The 19,162-nt window shown below is 41.8% G+C and overlaps 1 protein-coding gene across 1 annotated transcript in view; it reads left to right on the top strand.

The window, feature by feature from the left end:
- Positions 1–19,162, top strand: part of kibra (WW and C2 domain containing protein kibra) — a 53,628-nt gene that overhangs the window by 5,940 nt on the left and 28,526 nt on the right. Inside the window, exons 2-7 of the mRNA XM_080284378.1 lie at positions 148–257; positions 3,424–3,627; positions 4,439–4,595; positions 12,434–12,683; positions 13,104–13,331; positions 17,144–18,153. Of these exons, the coding sequence (XP_080140504.1) occupies positions 148–257; positions 3,424–3,627; positions 4,439–4,595; positions 12,434–12,683; positions 13,104–13,331; positions 17,144–18,153 (1,959 nt within the window). The remainder of the gene's footprint in view (positions 1–147; positions 258–3,423; positions 3,628–4,438; positions 4,596–12,433; positions 12,684–13,103; positions 13,332–17,143; positions 18,154–19,162) is intronic.

Below are 19,162 nucleotides of genomic sequence, written 5' to 3'. Positions count from 1 at the left end.
TGTATTGTATATAGATACCATATTGTGGACTTTATTGCCTGGAAGATTTAGAAAGCAGCATACTGTATAATGAAATCATAATGTAGCCAGTAGAACTTCTGTGCAATAGCTGCATTTTTTTTTTCTAATTTGCAATTCTCTTTGCAGTTACACCAAAGCTCAGACATTTGCAGACTGCGTAGGCCATGAATTACCATATGGATGGGAGGAGTGTGTCGACAGTCAGATTGGTGTCTACTATGTTGATCATATTAACAGTAAGTTTCAGCTTATTTTTTGCTTGGGTTTTGTCCAAAGTAGTAGTACGGTAGCTTTGCTGTTTCTGCGGTTAATGCTATACAACCTATCATGCATTTCATATAGCTGTCTAGTGTTTGTAACATTGTCAAATAGTGGATGAGTGAATGGATCTGTGAAGGCTCATCGGTAGCTGTCATCTTGCAGTCTGCACGTGCCTTTATTGCATTTCAGACCCAAGATATGGCAGACATTTGATATTGGTGTATATTATTAAAGCTTAGGTTTTATAGCAAAAACACAAGAAACAAATTCACCTAAACATTAATTTCTGCAGCTTTTTATCAGTTTTGTTGGTTGAAGCCCAGTACAGTATTAGAAGAGAGCACCTAATTGAATTTGTGTGTAATAAAAGTTGCATAAAGAAAAGATTTACTGTTCCCCTTGCACCTAGTCATGTGAGTGTGTTGTCACCGAAAAGTTCTTGCTAAGGTGTATGATGCAAGGAAAGTTCTTGTCCAACTTATGTGACCTAATGCGTAGTTTAGTTTAATTGTACACTACAGTGATGTCTTGGCTATAGTGGTTTTCATTATCACTGCGAGATGAAAATCTGCGCACCTGCTGTTATAACAGATTTTTTTGGCTCAAAAACGTCGTCGCACACCTGTGGTGGTTTCTGCAAACAATAATGGTGCAGTGTATGTGGTTTGTGATGACTTTCAGGGATTCAAAGATGTAGCCATACTCAAGGAGTTAATCTCAGGTTGTGGAGACCACTAACTCTCCACCCCTAGCCTTGAAACCCCTTACCTCAAGCCCATCTCAGTTTTCTATATGGCACTGGTATGTTTTTCGTCTTTGTTGTTCCCTTTTCATCACTTTCTATTAATCTAACCATGGCCCAGTGTGTTTCTGATATCTACGAGTATGTATGTTTTTAGTGGGTCTAAATTGTCATAAAAAGGAAAATTGGGCTTGCACATAGGTTGCCAGGTTCCAGTTAGGATAAATCATGTCGGTTATGTGCTTTCGTTATCACACACCACGTTTGGTACCAAAGATGCACGATAACCAAAGGATCACCATAATTAAAACAACTACAGTATATGGAACAGTCAGTAGTATTAGAGTGGGAGGTGGGGAGGAGGTTACAAGATAAAAAATGTCATCAGTACAGTATCTATCTATCTATTGCCAGACACCTCAATCCCGTTTGGGGTGGCCACAAACAAATCGCCTCCAAGTCGCCCTGTCCCCCGCCATTTCACTGCCCTGCTCCCAACTCACACCCCCCTCTCTCATATACCTCTCCACCCCATCCCTCCATCTCATCCTCGGCCTCCCCCTCCCTCTTTCCCCCTCCACCTCACTCACATACACTCTCTTCGTCAGTCTTTCACCCTCCATCCTCTCCACATGGCCAAACCACCTCAGTGTGTTCCTTATAACGCTTCCTATCACATCCACATCCACACCACAACGCTTCTTTATATCCTTATTCGTCAGCCTGTCTCTCCATGTGACTCCACAGGCTCCTCTTAAATAACTTATTTCCACTGCTCTCAGTCTTGACTTGTGTCCTTCCAACAATGTCCAAGCTTCACTTCCGTACGTTAGAGTTGGTATCACAATACTGTCATGTAGTGACTTTTTCACTTCCATGCTCACTTCCCTGTTTCTTATCACTGCTTTCAATGAACCAGCAACCTTTCTTCCCTGCTGTGCCCTTTCAAGCACTTCACCCTCTAAACCTCCATCCTTACTCATCACAGTACCCAAGTACTTAAACGTACTCACATTTTCCAGTATCATAACCCAAATATAAATTTCATCATTCAGGTGCTGAGGTACTTTCACCAGATAAGAGTACCACCAGAAAGAAACCTCAGTACTGTGTTGTACTGTAACTAGAGAGAAAAAAAAAAAAAAGGCCCACGCATAAATGCCCCTCCAGCTGCGAACAAGGTGTACAACCTTGCTGTCCTTTCTGTATACAGAAACCTAAACTTCCACAGATGCATATTTAATTTTTTTTTACTATACAGTGTTTATTCATTTGTGTATTTATTTATTTTGATAACTATGATAAGAAATAGGGAAGTGAGCATGTAAGTAAATAAAAGTCGCCGCGTGATAGTATTGTGATACCAGCTCTTAATGATACTTTGACCTTGTTGGCAGGACACAGTCGAAAGTGAGAGCAGTGGAGATGAGTTATTTGACAGTAGCATGTGGAGATCCAGGGAGGGACAGGAAACACGTGAGGAAGTGAAGGAGCATCGATGTGTGGATGTGATAGTGTTGGGAGAAATACATTGAGGTGGTTTGGCCATGTGGAGAGTATGAAGAGTGAGAGACTAATAAGGACAGAGTATGTGAGTTAGGTGGAGGGGTGGGGAGAGGGAGAGGGAGACGGAGGATGAGATGGAGGGATGGAGTGGAGAGACATATGAGAAAAGTGTTGGGGGGAGGACAGCTTAATTACAGAGGACAGGACGACATGGAGGAGATTTATTTGTGGCCACCTCTTACGAGATTAAGATGTGTGGTTATAGATAGATTTATTTTTCTGTGAAATGTTCATCACATATCAGAATTATCGTATGCTGGTATTTTTTTCATTTTATTTCTCGGCACTGTTGGATTACTGTACTTGCCAGTTGTATACAATACTGCTGTTGTGTAGGCAGATATTAACAACCTGCATAATATATTTGAATCTTCCTATAATAAAAATATAGTAATTTGGTTTTACACCAGGTATCCCCGAAGGGCTAAGGCGTTGCCCCTGGGTATAGGACTTTTGGACTGGAGCGTGTAGTATTTTATGACCGGATGCCCTTCCTGATGTCTACCATTGACCCTTGGGTGGATTCGATCCTCCAACCCTTCGGTCAGAGCGGAGCGCTCTAACCCACTGATCTAAATATATTATTAAGTGAAAACATAGTGAATACCAGTTGTTGCAGTACAGTGATTCTCACCTCCCTCTCTACTGAAATCCTTTTTGTGCCTATAGGAGTGGTAACCTGACCCATAACACAAGATTGTTCATTCATTTAGAATGTTTGTAGTTGTAATCTTAGTCTGACAATGCAAAGGGCAATGGATAATGTTTCGTATGTCTATCAGTACTTACTAAGATAATTCTTTAACAAGAATTAACCCAATCTTTGCTCACAGAACAAAACCAAATCGAAGACCCACGGTTGGCATGGCGTCAGGTGCAGGAGGCAATGCTATCAGAGTATCTGTGTTCAGCACAGAGTGACCTTAGTGCTAAGCAAGACATCATGCAGGTGAAGGCTCAGAGACTTGCACTTGCACAGGACCAGTATCACCACCTCAACACCACACTCACCAACTTGTTCAGCTCAAGATCGTCATGTAAGATACTTTAACTATTTTATGAACTGCTTTTGCAAACAAAGCTTGTAAATGTGGCATTGTTATTGTGTGTGATTAGAACACAAGGAGAACTCTAGTGAAGTATGACATGCCAGCTCTGAAGATGACTCTTACTGTACCTCATCATTACTAGAATTTAAAAGACAATTCTTAGTGAAATTTTTTACAGAAATATTGTACATCCAAAGGTGCTCTTATGCGACCCGTACTTGGGGTCTGTCTGCCACGACTGTATGTGATTACTCTTGCAGACATGTTCTGGCCCTGTGCAATTTTCACTTAAAATAATTGCAAGAGGAGGTGCTTCAAAATTTTTCATTTCTGGTGTGTAGTTCAGGTTTTTTCATGTTTCTTATCAGTCATTTATATTTTTAAAGCATAGTAATTAGTACAGCCATACTACAACCAGTGTATACAGTTGTAATAGTAACTTTCAAACCGTCCTTTTCTACTCATGCCTTTTCATTCTGCTTAATATTGTTTCAGGCTTACTTTAGAGTGGGAAAAATGTGATGACACCATTGATATTACTTTTTCTGAAAAAGTTGTGGAAGTTGTGTTTGGAAGGGGTACAAGAGTGATGTCCAGTGAAGTCAGATTCCAAATACATATTTCCCCTTGCAAACTTTAGTTGTTCAAATTCAGTTCGTGTGTATTTTTTCCTGGACCCCATAATTGCATAAGTGAAGGATTGAGTGAATACAGTAGATACAAGTGACAGTTTGTACCATATGTAGTAAACTGAATTCTTGAGAAAGCTCTGTCTCATGTCTTTCTTCTAATATTGCAGTAAGCTCAGGTGGGAGCAGTGCAAGCCGGTGGGATCCTGATTTGCTCAAGACAGACGTGGTGATGGCACGAAACCGTGTGGGCCGGCTGAAGAGAGAACTTCACCAAATCAAACATGAAGTGGCCAATACAGAAGCTGGCATGCAGACCTTGGCACAGTATGTGGTTCTTGCTGCAGGCTCATTAGTTTTTTTTAATACTTAATTGGAAGGCAATAATTGTACTGTACCAGGTAAAAAATTGGAGTTAGTGTTCAGTAACGCAAGGTTAAGCTTGTAGAGTACAGCAAACTTTTGTGTCCTGCATACAACTACTAAGGGGGTTTCATTAGCTGATGTACTGATGGATAGTGACAATACCCTCCCCAGCTCCCAAGGGGGAGGGGGAGTCCAGCCTTATATGAAACCCTGTACCAGTAACCATGCTGTATAACTGTTCAGACATTGAAATACACCCTTGAATACTGTAATAAGCATGAAGAAGCAGCTAGAGTGGATACAACACAGGGGTTCAGTTGAAATAAGAAATGAATGTATTGAGATCAAGAAGAATGTAAAGAGACTAGCGAAGAGGAAAAATAGGGAGGTAAATGTTGAAATGATGAGCTAGGGAAAAAAATGAATGTAAATTACTCTGAAAATAGGAAGTTATTCTAGAAAGAGATGTAGAAATGTAGAAGTGAAAGCAGAAAGAAATGTGAAATTGTAAAGGATGTAAATGGTAGATTATTAACCCATGGGGATGAAGTAAGGATCAGATGGAAATAATATATTGAAATTCTGATGAACAGGAATGGAGAGAGCAAAGCAACTGTGAACATGATTGGTTTTGGGGATGTACAGAGATGGAATGCAGTTCCAGGAAACATGACACTTGCACAGGTGAAGAACACTGTGAAGCATCTGTTGATGAGGTGTATGCAGAGATTATTAAATGCAGTTCCAGGAAATGTGACACTTGCACAGGTGAAGAACACTGCGAAGCATCAGTTGATGAGGTGTATGCAAAAATATTTAAGTATAGTGGAGAGAGCGAAATGAAGTTCTTGTTGGAGATATGAGGGGTCTAGCAGCAGAGTGATTTATGCACCAGGGGGTTATTTTCGAGTAATTAAAGGTTAAATTTGAAGAATGTGTACATAAAAGGTATAAAGAAAAAGCTAATGTTGTTTTATATTAATGTAATGCTCTAAAAAAATGCAATATAATGAATCCATTGTTTAGAAAAAATAACAAACCAAAACAAAACAAACACACACCCCCTGTTGGGGGTCATACACAAAATATTAACATGGGTTATAATTATGTGATCCAAATAAAAATAAACATAAAAATTAATAAAGTGTGAAAGTTTTATATTACTAATGCAATTTCTTGATTTTTGATTAATTATTGTATTGTAAATTTTTAATTAAAAGCACTCAAAGCACTCAAAATGGGCTGAGGACAGTGCAGCCTATCAACCTCGTGTGAGGTTTAAGGGGACACTGGTGGGAGACTGGCTGAGGCTAAGGGCTAGTACTGAGACACGGCCTCCTAATGGCTAGCCGCTCGTGGCCCGTACGTCCCTCTGCCATGTGGGAGCAGACTTCCTCCATGGGTTTTCAAGGCCAAAAACACGCAATGCTTGCCCATCTGCCAGCTAGCCATAAGGGTCCTTTTTGTATGTAGCTTTATACAGGGAGGATCTAGAAGGCTTCACCCACATATTGGTGGGAATAACTCACCATTGGCCATTTTTGGCACGTACGTGACTCTGCCACTAGACGCCTCATATGTAAGAAGGCATGGATGGGTGAAACTGTGCCAGTAGAGTGGATAAAGGCTGTTATTGTACCCTTGTACAAAAATAAAGGTGAGTGAAGTGAATGCAAGAATTATCATGGCATTAGTCTATTCATTGTGGTAGAGAAGTTATATGAAACAGTTATTATAGAGGAAGTAAGAGGTATCAGAAGTCCTGGTAAGTGACAAACAGGGTGGCTTTAGGAGGGGCAGAGGATGTGTGGATCAAATATTTGCAGTAAGACAGATAGTGGAGATGGCTTGTGAGAAGAAATAGGTGTTTATGGCATTTATTGATCTGGAAAAGCATATAACAAAGTAGACAGAAGGATTTTGGAAGGTTTTGCACATATACGGTGTAGATGGTAAGCTGCTAGGTGCTGTCAAGAGTTTTTATGATGGTAGTGTGGCATGTGTGAGGGTAAGGGGACGACTAAGAGATTGGTTCACGATCAATCTGGGCATGCAGCAAGGTTATGTGATGTCCCCATGGTTGTTCAGTAATTATACAGTATATGGATGGGGTGATGAGAGAATTAAAAACACAAGTAATGGAGAGAGGGATGGCATTGGTAATGAGGGGTGATTTATGGAATACCTCAGATTTGTTGTATGCTGATGATGCAATTCTACTTGCAAATGCCAGACAGGAGCTTGGTATACTAGTGGAGAGTTTTGTAGATGTCTGTGAGCGTTGTGCTGTGAGAGTAATTGTAGAAAAGAATAAAGTGATGGTTATTGAGAGAGAAGATGACCCTTAGTGTGATATAATAGTGAATGGAGTGAGACTGGAATTGATGAGAGAGTTCAAATACCTGGGTGCAGTGATAGAAAAGAGAGGAAAATTGCAAAAAAAAGTGGAAAGTAGAGTGATACAGGGAAGGAAAGTAACTGGTGCTATGAAGGCCTTGATAAGAAACAGAGGCTTGAGTGTTGCAGCTGTATAAAGATAACATGAAGGAGCATTAGTGTCGACTTTAACATACGGATGTGAGACTATGGTGTGTCATAAAATGAAAAGTCAAGAGTGAAAGCAGTGGAGATGGGACTGCTGTGGAATGTACGTGGAGTACAGAGAGTGGATAGGATACGGAATAATGTGATTTGTGAAAGGTGTGGAGTGAGGAAATCTATGGACACCAGAATCAGTGAGAATGTACTGAGATAGTTTGGTCATGTGGAGAAAATGGATGACAATAGAGTAATGAAAAGATATAGTTGAGCGAATTTGAAGGAGGGAGGAGGCGAGATAGGCCAAGAAGAAGGTGGAGAGATATGGTGGATGAGTGTGTGAGGAAGAGAGGTACCGGTATGGAAGTTCATGAGGCTAAGGGACTGACGAGATGGAGCTTGCTGGATGATTTTTGTGCAAAGAAGGGCATAACCAGGGACTTGGCATCTTTTTTTTTAACATGGCAGCGTTTTCATCTTAAATGTCGGGACCAACTGCCTAGCCCCGGGCTCCTACGCTCCTCATGGGGCAATGTAGGATTGGACGATGGATGGCAGCGTTTTCGAATTGACTCTTATCAGATAGGTATATGTGAAGCTACAGAATGTGGTGAATTTTTTGGCGTGTCAGATAGAGCCAGGATTCCGGGTGCTTGAATGATGAGTGAATGAAGGCACAGCCCATTGGACTGGGCAGACTTAGGCTGTCTGGATGTTGCTACTCCTTACCCTGCCCTAGGGTGAGAAAGGAGGTCCGAATGATGATGAAAATGTTATTGTCCTAGTGAAAGAGCTGGAACCAACCAGAGACAGGAGCCAGCCAGTCTGGCATCATAGTGCCACTAAACATGTTTTACATAAAAAAACACACACACACCTTTACATTAACACATTTCACTAATGCCCTGACATACGTGATGATGATAAACAGATACAGTAAACTAATTATCCAGTGTAATTCAGCCAAGCCCTGTGCCAGTTAAAGCAAAACACCAGTTATTGCATAGTACCTCCCATTGGCTCAATATTCAGCATTGAGCTGGATATTCCATTACTATCCATCTCGAATCTCTGTCCTTAAAACTTTCCCATGAGTAAAAGATGAAAATTAAGCTTAAAATACAATAAAATAATGATATTGTGCAGTAATACAGCGCTGGTTAGCTACCGTTTACGAACTGGTTGTTACATCTCAAACCCGGATATTGTGCTGAACCACCAGTTACGTTCTGTTTCAGTGCCAGATATTGCCAAGCCAGCTGCAGCGGATATTGTGTTTGGCCGGATATTGCAACGATGGATGATTGAGAATTACCATATATGTTTAGCAGTCAGTGGGGCAGTGTAATGGGTGACTGTTTAGTGAGGATGTGCATAGTGCCAGTCTGCCAGTAAATGCTTGTTTACAACCACAGGTAAAAGTTAACCAACAATTTCCTCCCAGCATTGAGCACTATCTTTCATTTTCTGTGCGTCCCAAAACAACAGAATATTCTGTCTTCTTCTATTGCTGTATCTTTTGTAATTCATATTGTTATGACAAAAAACAGTTTATGTAACCCCAGTCATATACCCAGCTGGTAGTGACATTGAATTTTTGAACAAGGGTGTATCATCATCATCATCATCATCTCATCTGGACCTCCTTTCCCACTCTACGGCAGGGTTAGGAGTAGCATTGTCCATGGCAGTACATTTGTGTTAAACTGGTGGCACTCACCTGAGTAAATGTTGCCACATGTTCACATTTTCCCAGCAACAAAACTTTTATGCTGTTGTCACAATCATGTACACACTTCATCATTACTTTGGTGACAGCTATACAGTAAAATGTATGCAAATTTGTTTGTGGAGAACAAATATTAAAAATATTAGCTTATGAAACTTAGTTCTGCTGCAGTATTTGACTTCATCATGAAGAGGACATTAATTGAAATGTGCTGTATTGTCAACTTCAAACTGGAGGGTTAAATGTCTCCATTTTTGTTGTAGAAAGTCAGGTCCATTCATATGTCAAGTGTATTGTACAGTAGACCCTCATTATAATGGGCTATTTGGGGGAAAGTCAGGTTCATTACAGCAGATGGTTCAGTATATCCGAGGGTCTTCCCCCTGAGGTGGGATTTCAAGCTCGTATGAAAATAAATGAGTACAGCTGCATATTCTAGTGCTAAAAATGTAAACTTTATCCATTTTACACAAACTTCACCCATAATTTCACCCTCTTGTTGCTTATTTCACATCCTTATTGTAACCTTTTTTCATGACTAATACAGTATTACTATAGTCTGTTATTACATCTCAACAATCACGATGGGGAGAGGGCAATTGCAGGGGATGCTGGAGTAAAAAGGATAGGAAACACATGTATTACAACCCATTATGCCCCATTTAGCAACCTTAGTTCATTATAACTGACAAAGGTTTGATGGGCTTCGTGGCATTCATTAAACCTAGTATCTGCCATTTCGTGGTTCATTATAGCAAGGTTTACTGTAAATATTTTTTTCAGTTGATGTATATATATATATATATATTTAGTTGATGCGACTAACAATGTTTCGCATGCTCTTAGGTTTGTATGCAGGCAAACCCCAAGTTACGATACCCCAGAATAGTGATGGAGGTAGAAATATACCACCCTACCCCACCTGTCGTAGGCCTAGCCCTGGTTTTGCAATGGGTGTTTATTTTATTTTTTTTATGATTTTTATATTTTAGACTTAAATTTTGTGTTTAGGTTGATTTTATAAACTGTTTTTAGACTTAGTTTAATGTGTTTTAGTCATAGCTGGAGTGAACACTGTCATTTGGGGTATGGATTCTCACCCATCAGATGAAGTACAAAACAGTGTGGACAACTAAGTGACTCAGCAAAAAATATTTTGTGTTTGACCATTGAAGCAAAAAATATTTTGTGTTTGACCATTGAAGCAAAAAATATTTTGTGTTTGACCATTGAAGTGTCATCTAACCTATCATGGAATACATAATAATAATTTGAAATGAATATTAATAATTATGAAAACCTTACAGAGCACATAGGCCTATTTCTTGCATTCTGTGCCATTGATAAATTGTGTTTACATTTGGTCTGTTCAGGGGAAAATGCTTTGAAAATACAGAGGAATTTCTAAAAAAGTGTTGGAAGATAAGAGAAGAAAGTAAAGGAGCTTAGCAACCACAACAGTAGCTAAAATGACATAAAGAAGGGCTTTTGAACAGGGTATCCTGGTGGCATCATTGATCGATAAATCATGTGTTTACATTTGGGCTGTTCAAGGGAAAATGCATTGAAAATACACAGGAATTTCTAAATAAATGTTGGAAAAAAATATAGAAGAAAATATTTATTAGCTCAGCAACAAGAACAGTGACAAAAATGACATAAAAAGGGGCTGTTGAAAAAGGCTTTCCCGATCGCGTCATCAGTCGCATTCTCCGCCAAGAGAATTCCCCGTCAAAACATCAGCGATTCTCTGTCACAACAGATCGTACCTTGAGCAATTCTGCATCATTCATACATTATTATTATGCTTAACAGATGTTTATTTGATTTTCCTGGGACCTTCTGGTGGTGGGATGTTATACAATGCTGCTGCTTCCTCTCCATTGAGTTTGAATACAAGTTGGAGATCGCATTCTCCAGTGACCTTGACGGGGTGCAAGTGAAATGGGCACTGGTTTTAGGCTTAGGTTAGCTTCGTTTTCAGCTGGTAGGCCATTTAGATTGGTTTTAAACTTTTTTTTGGACTCATTTGTGTGGCTTTAGGACTTGGTTGGGGGGGAAACTCAAGGCACAAAAACGTATCCCTGTACATTATGTGTTAAATCTGCTCCGAGATACAGTACTTCGCCTGGCAATGGGATTTTACTTAACCAATTGCATCGTTAAACCAGGGTAGGCCCTATGCCTGTACATAGAGAGAGAGAGAGAGATCAGTAATATCACCTAGTTTTTTATCCTGTGCTTAACAGTACATAATACTGTACACCTGACACCCAGAGGCAGAGCTAAGCAGAGTGAGACAGGTTAACAAGTCTAGGCAGACCAAACCAAGTGTGAGGAGAGAGACTTGTGAGGCATGCATGACTGAAATAAAACTTAAGATGTTAAGGGGGATAAACTCACCAAAGAGTAGCCAGAGAAATCCTGTGTGGTTCATTGACATAGAAGACAGTATTGCGCTACACCTTTGCCTTTGCCTGACTCATGCTCCATCATTTGTCGATGTTTCTGATAATCCGATAATCTACCGCTCCTTTTTCGAGGGATAGGACATTCCTGGTGCATGTGGCAGGTGGAGGTGCTATTGAAACATGTCAACAGAAGGCAATCATGGACTGGAGGGAGAGGCAGAGCTGTAGCCGTGGGGGAGGGGAGGACCAACACATAGTATTGTCATCCATTTTGGAACAAGATACACAAGGAAATAAGATTATGAGGAAGAGCAGGAATATACATACACAAGGAAATGAGATTATGATGTATTGAAGAGGAGGAATATACATACACAAGCAAATAAGATTATGATGTATTGAAGAGGAGGAATATACATATTTAATATTAAACATGAAAACTAAAAGTAGGGACACACAGGTAACAAATTTGAAAGAAAATTGTTAGATATGGCAACATCAAAAGCAGTGTTTTGGTGACTAGACTTAAGGCAGTGTTTGGGTGGCAGGACCTATGTTGAATTGCGCATATTTCAAGTTTTGGGCTTCCTGGGAATTTTTTAAATTGGCCCCCATTTGCTGTGGTGGACAATGACACATGCCAAGGTTATGCAGTGAGAGATACAAGGGAGTTTGCTATGGTTTAAGTTGCAGTTCCTGTTTTAAACCGTGTCAGCATCAGAGAGTGATCTTGGGTGAAAGAGGTTGATTGCAGTTTTCATTGGGTACGATACTTAAGTTACAGTATTTGGAGGATTGGATAAATGACAAGAGTTGTTGGCAGTGAGATGTGTGTGTGGGTAATTGGGATCAAAGAACTGAAACATAATGTGGTGGTTTGCTCTTCTAGAAAGCTTGAAGTATTGCGAAGTAATTGAATACCGTATCATAGTTGTGATAGTGAAATTAAGAGCAACACAATTTTTTTTGATATGGTGTAAAAGATAAACCAAGCCATAATTAGGTTGTTTGGACATCATTTTATCATTGGTGCTATGGACAAATTCCCAGGTAATACTATAGTTAATGCCTCTGTCATTCTTGATTTCATACGTAATAGTTAACCCCATTTTGCTTTGCAGAGTTCAAGAGAAGCTGAGTGGTCTGACAACAGGTTACAGTGTGGAAGAGGCACAGGCTATTGTTGCAGAACTTAGAAATATAGAAGAGTCTTTAAGAGCTGGTGAGAAAGAGAAAGCAGAACTTATAAAATCACTCAATGTTCTACGTGATGATATCATCTCTGTGGAAACCACTCAAGCAATAGAAGCCAATATTGAAAAATCATCTGAAAAACATAGCACAGCATCTCAGACAGATTTTTGTGGTGAGGTGTGTAGCATCCAAATATTTACATGTTCTGTCAGTTTAAACAGTTCAGTATAATGCTGTTTTGAACGTGTATTTCTTTTACAACTGTTTAGCTTTCTTTAGATTGATTATACAGATCTGGATATTAATATGAATACTGGTATCTTTCTACTTATGTAGCAGTGATGAAGCTCTTATTAGTGTAGTTTTAAAGTTGCACCTACTTTGCACATATGTCCTCTTGGCTGTCAGAGTGTTCATTTTAACAGTCACTAGGTTGCAGTTTCAGTTTTCTCAGTCAGTTTTGTGTATTTTTGTCTTTTCTTTGAAACCATGTTGATAATTGACCTCTCAACACTGCATCCCATATGCTAAATGGGGGATGTCTGCATGTCTGGTTATAGTTTGTTTTTACTTACTTTGTGTTTTTATGATAATCAGGGAATGCCTCTGGGGGCTCGTTTGGCTGAATTGACGAGATTGAAATTGGAGTACGACTCTGCCAAGGGAACCCTGAAGGGCCTTCAACATGACCTGGCTGAACTGGAGGAAAGATTGTCACCAGAGGACCTGCAGGTTGACCGGGATCGTGTCATGTTAATCCAGGAGAAGGAACATTTGCTGCGAGAGTACAGGAGTGGACGTGCATATTCTCATGACCCAATACAGGTATAGTGCTGTGAGCTTGACTTTACTTACCAGTACTGTGGGCCATGTTGGGAAGAAAGATAGCTGTGATTATATCGGCATATGCTCCCCAGGCAGGATTGGATGAATCAGAGAAAGATAGATTCTGGGATGATTTAATACGTGTAGTGGGTGGTATGCGGGATGATGAGATAGTGATTTTGGGAGGGGACTTAAATGGTCATGTAGGTGAAGCAGCACAGGGTTATGAAGGAGTGCATGGGGGATGTGCATATGGTCTAAGGAATGCAGAAGGGGAAAGGATACTCGAGTTTGGGGAGGCAACGGACATGATTGTGTGCAACACATATTTTAGGAAAAGAGACAGTAGGTTAATTACGTATGAGTCTGGGGAAATAGCAGTCAGATAGATTATTTTCTGGTTAGGAGGGCCGATAGGAGGTTAGTGAGGGATGTTAAAGTTATAGGAAGTGAGGAGTGTGTGCAGCAGCACAAACTATTGATTTGTGATATGGTGCTTAAAGAACAAGTGATGAAAAAGAGGACTTATGTACCTAGGAGGAAAATATGGAAGCTGAAAAACCAAGTAGTAAGGGATGCCTTCTATAGCGAGTTGAGGAGAGTGGTGGCTGAACAGGGAGCTGTAGACAGAGGCGTTAATGAACAGTACAGAGCCCTCAAGAACAATTTCTTGAGAGTTACTGATGTAACATGCGGCTGGACAAGAGGACCACCAAGACATAAAGTAACTTGGTGGTGGGATGAGGGTGTAGAAGCTGCAATTAAGGAGAAAAGAAGGCTTTTCCGGGAATGGAAGAAGGGTGGTAGCAAAGAGGAATATTTGGCTGCCAAGCGTAGGGCTAGGAGAGAGGTATACAGGGCAAAGTCTGAGTCACAGAGACAATTACTTGATAACCTAAATCATGGGGAAAGGAAAAATATATTTAGGGTGGCAGGTCAGATGAAGAGGGATAATCGGGATATCATAGGTGAGCAGTGTGTGAAGAATGATGAAGGAAGGGTAGTGGTGAACAGTGAGGATATTAAAGATGCATGGAGAGAGCATTATAACCGGTTGTTGAATGAGGAGTTTGACTGGGACAGGGAAGGTTTGGAGCCAGCAGATCCAGTGTCTGGCCCTTGGCCTTTGATTGATACTGCTACTGTGAATGAGGCAATAGGCAGGATGAGGGTGGGGAAGGCAGCAGGTGTGTCTGGGTTGACTGCCGAAATGTTGAAGGCCTCAGGCGATATAGGGGTGAGTTTAGTCACTGACCTGATAAACAGGATTATTTATGAGTGTGTTGTCCCAGATGATTGGCTGAAGAGTGTAATTGTAAATGTGTATAAAGGGAAGGGTGATGCCCTGGAAAGAGGAAATTATAGAGGTATAAAGCTTTTAGATCAGATAATGAAGGTAATGGAGAGAGTTTTAGAAGGTATGATTAGAGAAAGAGTGAATATTGATGAGATGCAGTTTGGGTTTATGCCAGGTAGGGGGACCACTGATGCCATATTCATTGTTCGACAGCTTCAGGAAAAATATATTGGTAGGAGAAGGGATCTTTATTTTGTTTTTGTTGATTTGGAAAAGGCCTTTGACAGGGTCCCTAGAGAGGTGGTGAAGTGGGCAATGAGAAAGCTTGGCTTGGAGGAGTGGCTGGTTAGGGTGGTTATGGCCATGTATGTGGGTGCTCACACCCAGGTGAGAGTGAATGGAGATTTGAGTGATGAGTTTTCCGTGAATGTTGGTGTGCATCAGGGGTCAGTCTTGAGTCCCGTGTTGTTTATCATGGTACTTGAAGCCCTTTCACGTGACTTTAGAAACGGACTCCCGTGGGAGTTGTTGTATGCTGATGATTTGGTGTTGATTGCAGAGAATGAAAGGGAGGCGGAGGAAAGGTTTAGGAAGTGGAGAGATGGTATGGGGCAAAAGGGTTTAAGGGTAAAGGCAGATAAAACAAAATTGATGATATCTAGGGTTGGTGGCGGTACTGTCAAAGACGAGGGAGAGTGGCCATGTGCAGTTTGCCACAAGGGCGTGGGAAGTAATTCCATCTTGTGCAGTGTGTGTGATAAATGGGTGCATAAGAGATGTAGTGGTATCAGAGGTAGACTGCGAGATAATGCTGATTTTATGTGTACGGCGTGCCGGGGTGAGCAGGTGGAGATCGTCAGACGTGAAAGGATTGAACTTGCTGGTGAATCTCTTGAGTGTGTGGAAGAGTTTTGTTATTTGGGAGACATGTTGTGTGCTGGAGGTGGGGCTGGAGCTAGCTCTGTGGCTAGGGTGAGAAGTGGTTGGAAGAAGTTCAGGGAGCTCTTGCCTCTCCTGACATTGAGAGGGCTCTCCCTACGTGCTAAGGGGTCTTTGTATGCAGCATGTGTTAGGAGTGTAATGCTGTATGGTAGTGAGACCTGGGCAGTGAAGGAGGAAGACATTCGCCGGCTCAGACGTACTGAAATGACAATGATTAGGTGGATGTGCAGTGCGTCCCTGCGTCCAAGGCCTGGAGGGGTTGGGTTTACAATGGAAGAGTTGAGAGGTAGGATGGAACTGGAGTGTATTGGTGTTGTGATGAGGAGAGGTAGATTGAGGTGGTTTGGACATGTGGAGAGGATGGGGGATGATAATTGGGTGAGGAAGGTGAGAAGTGTTAATATTGGGGGTGGGGTTGTGAGGGGTAGACCGAGAAAGACATGGGACGAGGTCATTAAGTGTGACCTTAGGGTTAAGGGACTGAACAGGGAGGCTGCAATGGATCGTGCAGCGTGGAGAGCCGCCATTAGGTGACCAAGGCCGACACATGCAAGCATGTTGGAGCCTTTAAAAACGAAAACGAAAACGAACGACGAAAACGAAAGGATTGAACTTGCTGGTGAATCTCTTGAGTGTGTGGAAGAGTTTTGTTATTTGGGAGACATGTTGTGTGCTGGAGGTGGGGCTGGAGCTAGCTCTGTGGCTAGGGTGAGGAGTGGTTGGAAGAAGTTCAGGGAGCTCTTGCCTCTCCTGACATTGGGAGGGTTCTCCCTACGTGCTAAGGGGTCTTTGTATGCAGCATGTGTTAGGAGTGTAATGCTGTATGGCAGTGAGACCTGGGCAGTGAAGGAGGAAGATATTCGCCGGCTCAGACGTACAGAAATGACAATGATTGGGTGGATGTGCAGTGCGTCCCTGCGTCCAAGGCCTGGAGGGGCTGGGTTTACAATGGAAGAGTTGAGAGGTAGGATGGGACTGGAGTGTATTGGTGTTGTGATGAGGAGAGGTAGATTGAGGTGGTTTGGGCATGTGGAGAGGATGGGGGATGATAATTGGGTGAGGAAGGTGAGAAGTGTTAATATTGGGGGTGGGGTTATGAGGGGTAGACCGAGAAAGACATGGGACGAGGCCATTAAGTGTGACCTTAGGGTTAAGGGACTGAACAGGGAGGCTGCAATGGATCTTGCAGCGTGGAGAGCCACCATTAGGTGACCAAGGCCGACACATGCAAGCATGTTGGAGCCTTTAAAAACGAAACGAAAACGAAACGAAACGATGTGATGTGGGATGGGAGGTATTATTGAATTTTGTCATGTTATTTCATACCGGTACTGTTGTATCCCTGTCTTGTCATTGCAGAGTGTGTTTATAAATTAGTTGTATGAAAATTGAAGCTGTGATGTATAGCACAATAAATCCAAATAAGTTTTAAGAGAAATAGTATCTAAACAAAAACCTAATTTTAGCACTAAATACTTTGCTATATACAGTAGTTTTGCTGACCTTTATTGCATTCCATCTTATATTATAAATGCTATTTAGGCCTCTTTAACTGGTTTCTGTATCTTTACAGCTGGATGAGAAGATAAGTGAGTTGGAATGTGACCTGGCAAAAGCACTGGAGGTGAGCAACAAGGCAGTAGCAGAGCGGCTGGGACTTCAAGAACAACGACAAGATCTGTTATGTCGCTTACGAGACACTGTGCGCATCATGGTCAGCCTTGAGGCACAACTACGTTCACTTTCAGCCTCCACACTTTCTGTGTCGTCCTCGTCATCTTTGGGCTCCCTTTCCACCTCAAGTAAAGGGTCACTCTCCAGCTTGTCCTTCACAGATATATATGGTGGACAACAATATTCCTCTAGTGAACATGTTGCCCTTAATATGACTGAACTGCAAAGACGGGTTGAAAGATTATTAAAGTCAAACTCAGAGGCTGATCGTCAGTATGCTGAAAAGCTAAGATCCCTAGAGGAAAGTAGTGGCAACTCCGCAGTGTTATCTCAGTCAATGCTATCCTTGTCCCCACGCAGCTCACTTTCATCTCTTTCTCCACCTACCTCTGCCTGTGAAGCACTCTCAGGTTTGGAACCTTTAGGCTCACAAAAATTTAGTTCAGGGGATGCAAGTGCCACGGTTAATGGACCACTAGCTAATGTTGATCTTAGTTCAGTGCAAGACCGCTTAGTAGAACTGTGTTTGAGTCCGTCCACTACTGAGGCAGGAGGTTTCAGTACTTCGACCTCACTGGCATCTAAACTAACAGGAAAACAATTGGAATCCACTTTGCTTGGAAATAAACAAGTTAAAGAAATTACCGAATTTGATTTTAATGTGACAAACACTGGTGTGAGTGGGGTGCCGGTATTGCTAGGACGCATGAGTGAGGACAGTGATGTATTATATGAGATGGCCGATGAGGAGGAAGAGGGAGGTGCTGTTGGGAGTGAAGACTGCAATGTACGGACAATGTCAGCAGCAGTCAGTGATGAATCGGTTGCTGGTGACTCAGGAGTGTATGAAGCTTACCCCAAAGGCTCTGCCTCACCTCCAGAGACACCCCAGGTGCAAATCAAGATTAGGTAAGTACTAATTGTTTACATGCAGTATATGTACATTATGTGTACTGTACAGATATATATCACCATCGTCATCATCACCATCCGGACCCCCTTTCCCACCCTCGGGCAGGGTGAGAAGTAGCAACATCCAGACAGCCCATATTTGCCAGTCCAATGGGCCACGCTTCCATTCACGCATCATTCAAGCCCTCGGAATCCTGGCTGTATCTGATATACCAGAAACTTTCATCACATTCTGTAGCTTCACATAGGCCTAAACATATCCGATAGAGTCAGTCCAGACACTGTCACGTTAAAAAGGGTTACCAAATCCCTGATCATGCACGTCATCTCACAACATTCATCCAGCCAGCTCAATCTCTTGTCAGTTCCCTAGCCTCATCGACTTCCATATATACCTCTCTTTCTCTCACACTCATCCACCATATCCCTATACCTTCTTCTTGGCCTACCTCGTCTCCTTCTGCCTTCAAATTCGCCCAGATATACCTTTTTCGCCACTCTGTTGTTATCCATTCTCTCCACATGACCATACCATCTCAGTACTCTTTTTTTGAATGTAGTGTCCACAGACTTCCTCACTCCTCATCTTTTAACTAATTGCATTATTTCGTATCCTGTCCATTTCTTTGATCCTCAGCTTCATGACTTTCTGTCATTCTCCTTGACTACTCCTCTCTCTCTTGGTCCACCTCCCTCATCTCAGATTGATCTTGCATACCGTACCACAGGCATATGATCCGACAGACCTTCACATCGTCCTCTCACGGACCTCATATCAGCAACCATTCCCAGCATCAACATCTCTGCGAGCATGTAATCCAGGCTTCTTTCAGCATGATCCCCGTTCCTTCTGTCATCATCATCATCATCATCATCATCGTCTTCCTGACCTCCTTTCCCATACCAAGGCAGGATGAGAAGTAGTACATCCAAACAGCCCAAGTTTACTCAGTCCAATGGGCCACGCCTCCATTCACTCATCATCCAAGCTCCTGGAATCTTGGCT

This window comes from Coenobita brevimanus, chromosome 101, assembly GCF_032717465.1.
Source record: "Coenobita brevimanus isolate Jiangsu-jjx chromosome 101, ASM3271746v2, whole genome shotgun sequence".
NCBI lineage: Eukaryota > Metazoa > Arthropoda > Malacostraca > Decapoda > Coenobitidae > Coenobita > Coenobita brevimanus.
The sequence above is the reverse complement of the archived record's forward strand: the minus strand, read 5'-3'. Positions and strand labels throughout refer to the sequence as shown.